Raw genomic sequence first — 7,388 nt, forward strand, 5'->3', positions numbered from 1 at the left:
GACACTGGAGCGAGCTCTGGGGCTGGAGCCGACACTGGAGCGAGCTCAGGGGCTGGAGCCGACACTGGAGCGAGCTCTGGGGCTGGAGCCGACACTGGGGCCTCATGAACGCATGGCAGGCTTGCCATATTATAGTCCGGCGGGCTTGCCACATTAACGTCCGGCGGGCTTGCCTGAGGAACGGCTGGCTTACTTGACTCGGGAACGGCCGGCTGAGGGGTTCCGGATCGGGATTGGAGACTCTCCAGACACTGGATGACTGTCTCCTTCCAGTCGAGGTCGGTGGTGTCTGGGAGCTCCGTGGGATGATGGAATGTTATCCCGATCCGTAACAGTGTTGCAAGGGTTTCCCCCTCGAGGGAGCTGGCGAGGGCGAGCGGCAAGAACGCCCTAGCGAAGACAATGGGGTCTGGGCTCGCCTGAGCCAACGTGATGAACTTTACGCGTTCCTAGTAAGGATGGGCGCTGAGGTGAAATCTGTCTTTTAGTTTGCAGAAAGCCTTTTCAGCTTTCTCTGTCCACTGGAAACCCTTAACATACTTCCTAGTGAGAGCCGTAAGTGGAGCAGCAATGCTGCACATGTTCCTGAAGATATCATTCAAGTATACGAATAAAATCTGTTCAGCATGTTTCTTAGCACAACATTAACAGCCATATCACCCTGCAGCCCAAGTCTGGTTGCCCACTGAAGCTAAGCAGGGTTGAGCCTAGTCAATACCTGGATGGGAGACCTCCTGGGAAAACTAGGTTGCTGCTGGAAGAGGTGTTAGTGAGACCAGCAGGGGGTGCTCACCCTGTGGTCTGCGTGGGTCAATAAAGCGCTATATAAATGCATCATTCATTCATTCATTCAACATTAATCAAAGCTTGAAATACTGCAGGAGCATTTACCAAACCAAAAGGCATGACTTGATACTCGTAATGGCCAATAGGTGTATTAAATGCGGTCTTCCATTCATCACCAGTACAGATGTGGACCAGATGATATGCATTGCGAAGGTCCAATTTAGTAAATATAGTAGCCCCCTGAAGCAACTCGAAGGCAGTAAGACATCATTGGAACAGGATAACAATTCTTTATGGTTATCTTATTGCGACCCCTGTAGTCTATACAAGGTTGGAGCCCACCGTCTTTCTTAGTGACAAAGAAGAAACCAGCTCCAGCTGGTGAAGTTGAGGGGCGTATATAGCCAGATGCTAGGGCCTCCTCGGTATAATCTTCCATCGTCTTCCTCTCTGTTGCTGAAAGGGAAAATAATCTCCCGCTTGGAGGGCACGTTCCAGGCAACAAGTCAATGGCACAGTCATAAGGTCTGAGGTGGCAAGGATGAACACCTAAAAACAGGTTTGCATAGTCTGGGGGAACATGCGATAACTCCGGGGAAGTCCTGGGTAACTGCAGAGTAGTCATTAAAAGCCAGGGGTAGCCTGAAGTAACTTGGGAGAAACAAAGTCCAAGAGATGAAGCAGAGAGACACCTATCACAGTCAGACCCCCATTTGAGAATGTTATTAGAGGACCAGTCTATCTGGGGATTATGAAGGACTAGACAAGGGAAACCCAGGATTAAAGGAAATTCTGGTGACTTGATTACATAAAACTGTATGGTTTCTAGGTGATCCCCAACCCGGAGATATAAGGGAATAGTGCGCAGACTTGCCAGTTCAGAACCAGAGGCCTTCCATCCAGTGCGGTAATGGTCGGGGTCATCAAGGTTGGCAAGTGGCACCAGAAGATGTCTGGCGACTTCCAAATTCATAAAGTTTTCAGCAGCCCCAGTCTATGAAGGCCTTTAGTGACTGATCATTCCATAACAGATAAGTATTCAAGAGAACCCCAGAAGATGCTTCTCTCGTCACAGTCCTCCCTTTACTGCATGAGAATTGGTTTTTCCCGAAAGGATTGGGCAGGAAGCTCGAAAGTGGCCAGGTTTACCACAGTACAGCCAGCATATCTCCTTCATCCTGTGGTCTCGCTCGAATCGGGAGAGTCGTGGTCGACCCAGCTGCATGGGTTCCACAGTGCATGTTACATATGAGGCAGGGAGGTCAGGAGACAGGGGGAGTGCACAAGAATGTTGACTGGGAGTATTTCTATAAGTTTCCATGTGCTCCCTACGTCTCTCTCAAAGATGATTGTCCTTGATTGGCCATATCAATCAGAGATTCTAGGTCTGTTGCAGGGTCCCGGACTGCCAATTCATCCTTGATTTCATCAGACAGTGCCCGAATGAAAGCAACAGTCAGTGCCTCCTGATTTCAGTCACTCTCCATAGCTAGGGTTCGAAATTACACGGCTTATTCTGCTACACTTTGAGAACCCTGAGTCAGCTGAAGTAGGCGGCTAGCTACCTCACATCCTCTAGCTGCCTCGCATCCTTTGGGGAAGTCGTGGCCTAATGGTTAGAGAGTCGGACTCATAACCCAAAGATTGTGGGTTCAAGTCTCATACCGGCAGGGATTGTAGGTGGGGGGAGTGAATGTACAGCGCTCTCTCCCACCTTCAATACCACAACTGAGGTGCCCTTGAGCAAGGCACCGAACCCCCAACTGCTCCCCGGGCGCCGCAGCAAAAAATGGCTGCCCACTGCTCCGGGTGTGTGTTCACGGTGTGTGTGTTCACTGCTGTGTGTGTGCACTTAGGATGGGATAAATGCAGAGCACTAATTCCGAGTATGGGTCACCAACCATACTTGGCCACATGTCACTTCACTGGATGCTCAAACACTTGCCTCATCTCCTCAATAAAGCAACTGTAATCCGAACAAACTGCTGGTTGTGGTGTTGCATAGGCAAGTGCTTTCCCAGATAAAATAGTAATAACATAATCCACTTTGCTACGAGCTGTTGGGAACTTTTTTTGGTCGCAATTCAAAGTTCAATGAGCACTGGGTGAGGAAGCCATTCCATCTGCCAGGGCTTCCGTCATACCTTTCTGGATGAGGCAGGTGGATTTCAGAGCTCTACACTTCAGGGATGGAAGAAGCTGGTGGAGCCCGGGATTGAGAATCAGCGTCCTGCTGTGGGTTTGAAAGAGATTGAAGACGTTGAAGGATATCTGTGATAGCCTTACCCAGTTTTATTAAAGCAACCTGTTGTTGTGCAAGGACTCATTCATGTCGTTCCATGGTGGCTGCCTGGCTTGAAACAGCAGCAAGGTTGCACTCTGCATTCAATAAAAGTTTCAGCTTCCTCTGCTGGGCTTGTATCCATGGTTCAGTACTATTGTTATGATCCAGTTGGTGATCAAACCCAAATGCAGAGGAAATAGCAATGAGCCTCAAAGCCTTAGACTCTTAGAGTTCTTTACACAAGGTGAAAAAAATTCAAAACCAAAACAGCAGTTACAGTCTTAGACAGTGTTTAACAGGAATATGCCACAGATGAACTCAAAAAGAACACTTCTTGAAATGCTGTCCTTCAGTGTCAGGCCAGAGGGAATTCCAAGGTACAACAGTCCACAAAAAGGAAAAATATATAATCCAAAAAGACTCAACAGAAGGCAGGAAAATTTCAAATCACAAATCATTAGATCCAGACATCAGGACTGAACAAGAACAATAGGCAGTGAGTCATTTAAATAAGGTTGACCATTAGGAGTGATTTAATGCTGGTGTGAGTGCTACAAGTCTCTAACAAAGGAGAAGTGATCAGGGGTCGAAATTGTGCCATCCAGTGGTGAACCCAGGGAATCTTAGGCAGAACATTACATATAATAACATGCAATAGAATGGTGACTGAGTTGTACAAATAAACATTTCTCAAAGACCTGATGTATGTACATTTGAGCATGATGTTTTTCTAAAAAAAAATATGTATGGATAATCAAGTAAACCTAAGTTGCTTCAGTCCAGTAAGTGTTCATCTTGAAATATTACTGACAAAATTTATTCTTATGTTTACTTTATAAAAATCATTAATGATTTCACAGCAAAAAAAAACAAAAAAACATGTACCATAACCTAAAGTTGGACGTTTTCAGATTTATACTAAAAGGTCTTTTAGTTTGTTAAAACAAATTATAAACTATCCATCATACAACAGAAAGCATGTAGTAGATTGTGTACAACAGGTTTTTCAGCAAAGTTTTCATCATGTTCATAATTTAGAGGCCTTATGGTGTGTTCACACCAGACGCGAAGCAAATATGCGCATCGCGTCACTCGCTCTAGATTACTCGCGGGATGTTACATTTTACTACTGTATATATACACTGATATTACTATTATTTTTATTATTGATAGCAGCATCTCTGTAGCAATGCTAATAAAATACAACTACCACTACAACTCAAGAAGCTCTTCGCTGATTGGCTTGCGCGAGAACGCCTCACGCGAATTTTCCGCTCCAGTTGAAATTGTTGAACTTGCGCAAAAGACGCGATTGAGGCGAATTTCGTGCCTTCGCGGCAAACGCTTCGCGTCGCCCGGCGCGAATTCGCCTCTATTCGCGTCTTTGGGTTGACTTTGTATGTAATTTACTAATAGTATGTAATCTGTAATAATTGTCTGGTGTGAACACACTGTTAGAATGTTGCGCATCTAATATTTAAAAAATATTTAGTGCGCAAATATGTTTTAAAACTATTTGATGCTTGAGCCAAAACCAAGTCATGCAAGTCATGCACATCCATGCCAAGTATTTACCATGATATGAGTAATTTTGAAACACAGTAAGGATAGACATCACAAAATAGTAATTTTGCCAGAAATTTGTCTTATCTCTATATCTAGATGCTACAAATTAAAATTAAAGCCATTGTTGCTTAAGTGACTGCTGATTAAATCTGAAGAATGTTAAACTCGCATCTGACTTATGACAACAGGCATATTCACCTGCAAGTCTTCAGTAAGGGAAAACAATAAGCTGAATGTAACAAATGATTAAATATTCTTAGATTTCATACCTAACCCTTGGGAGACCTTCTTTACTATTGTTCACTGGTTTTTGTTATCTTTTACTAGGTGGCAGCAATAAACCCTAACCACCCACTGGCTCAGATGCCCCTGCCTCCCTCCATGAAGAACTGCATTCAGCTGGCCGCCTGTGAGGCCAATGAACTCCTGCCCATGAACCCTGACCTCCCTGCTGACCTTTTCACATCCTGTCTCACTACACCAATCAAAATCTCCCTACGCTGGTGAGATATGCTGATTACACATGCATTCAGTTGTATTCAGTCATATGATGTACATACAAACCAAATGAATAGTGAGCTACTCAAACCAGGTATTTTGATCGCAATAGCGAATAGGGGGGGGTAATTTATCATGAGCATTTAGCAGGTCATTATTTCAAATTAGACACCATGGAGGGATCTTGTATCAACCTGAAGGGGTTGATTTTGAGGTATTGACTTGAGGATTTTGGGGTAAGACTGCTTATCACATAAATAAATAAATTGATATTTTAAAGGGGTCATGGGATTTTTTTTTCTTTTTATTAAACAATGTTTCTGAGGTGAACTTTTAACCTTAGTATGTTTTCTTTTCTTCATCAAAGACGTAATTTAGGATAACACTTTATAGCAACTTTAATTAATAAATCATTAAAAATATTTAATAATTACAGATCGTTAGTTATTTATATATATATATATATATATATATTCAAATAGCTAGAAATATTGCAATTAAACTTTACCTCATCTAAGCACAATACTTCAGTCAAAATAATGTGTTTAAGCTCATAATCGTAGTAACCATATTCACATTAAACTATGTTGAGTATGCCTATTTTAATCACAATAAATAGGCATGTAAACACCTTAATCGCATTATTACCTCTCTAGCCAATGTGTGCATATGCTCAGATGCACATGGATGCATATTCTTCACACAACTTCATGAATGAACTCCATGACATTATGCATTTTTCATTAACTGTTCCCTCCTGGTGGAATGACCTGCCCAACTCAGTCAGAGTAGCTGAGTCAAAAAATGACTAAAAACGCATCTTTATTTGACCCTCTAACTCTAGCACTTTCTATTCTATTTTAATTCTAAAAGAACACTCACCTTGCTACATGTACTGTGTTAGGCTAACCAAGACTTGTCATTTGCACTTTTGTTAGTTTTGATTGCTTCTATTGTCCTCATTTGTAAGTCGCTTTGGATAAAAGTGCCTGCTAAATGACTAAATGTAAATTAAATGTTTACAAATGTCATTAAACTTTCAGTTCATGTGATCATGCACTTCTTGAAAAACTACAAATGATTTTAACAGATGTTATACAATGATTAAAAGCTTTTGTTAAGGTGCAACAATTGAGGTGTGATACGGGTAAGGTCAGGGACAGGTTTGGTGGTATGGGTAGATTTAATGGTTGGTTAAGGGGTCAACAGTGTACAGGGTTCAATTTGATTACTATACAGTTACTAGAATGCAGTTCAATCTGTTTATATTACATTTAGGGATGTACCAGTATCGGTATCGGGCCCGATACTGAGCTCCTGTACTCGTACTCGTACTCGTTAAAATGCCCCGATACCAAACGCCGATACCACACAGCATGTGATAAGTGCCATATTCAGACAATGAAACACCGACAACAGAACACATTGTTTTGATAAATGAACAGTCATTTTCTTTGAAAATGTATTTGTTTTCTCCTGTTGATATATGATTTGAGGACTATCCTGTTTAATGATATACAGTATTATAAATTATAAAGTAGAAGTCTACACAACAAATGAAGACCATATATGTGACCTATACAGAATGTGAGTTTAATGAATAATATGTTAACCTGAATAGTTTGTGAAGTGCTAATTAAGCTAATTTTTTCAAAACTTTTGTAAATCTAAAATAGAGCATTAGGTAATATATGAACTGAATTTTAATGACATTTGTCAGCATGCAAAAGTACATTAACAAATAAGCTTTTAATCATTGTATAATTTCTATTAAAATCATTTGTTGATTTTTAAAAAAGTGCATGATCATATGAATGAAAAGTTTAATGATATTTGTAAGCATTTCAATTTACGTTAAATAATGATTCTGTTAATCATTAGGTAATATTTAATAGGTTCATTAGTAAATGTTAACAAGCACATTATCTTATATTTCTGGCCATGTGAATATATTAAAGCTGCAGTCCGTAAGTTTTGCCTCTTTGTCGCCATCTCTGTTTGAAACCCTGCAATTGCAGCTGTGTGCGGAATTATCTTCCTTGCGTGGGTTGTGCGGCAGCATGACTCCAGTGCAGATTAATTTAATGTTTTGAGGAGTATGTGTGGCAGTCAGTCACCGCACCGGTGTGGATATTGTACTTTGCACTCACAGATTCTAGCCTACGTCTTGGAATATATGACTCAAATAAGATATTGTCATCTGAACAAGTAAGTAACAAGTCTGCCACGTTTGTTCTGACCAACTGAGGAAAAA

The 7,388-nt window shown here is 41.4% G+C and overlaps 1 protein-coding gene across 1 annotated transcript in view; it reads left to right on the top strand.

The window, feature by feature from the left end:
- Positions 1-7,388, top strand: part of rptor (regulatory associated protein of MTOR, complex 1) — a 304,247-nt gene that overhangs the window by 166,019 nt on the left and 130,840 nt on the right. The window contains exon 7 of the mRNA XM_016515002.1: positions 4,964-5,139. Coding sequence (XP_016370488.1) covers positions 4,964-5,139 — 176 coding nt within the window. The remainder of the gene's footprint in view (positions 1-4,963; positions 5,140-7,388) is intronic.

The sequence above is a fragment of the Sinocyclocheilus rhinocerous genome, unplaced genomic scaffold, assembly GCF_001515625.1.
Source record: "Sinocyclocheilus rhinocerous isolate Xijiao unplaced genomic scaffold, SAMN03320098_v1.1 scaffold567, whole genome shotgun sequence".
In the NCBI taxonomy this organism is placed as follows: domain Eukaryota; kingdom Metazoa; phylum Chordata; class Actinopteri; order Cypriniformes; family Cyprinidae; genus Sinocyclocheilus; species Sinocyclocheilus rhinocerous.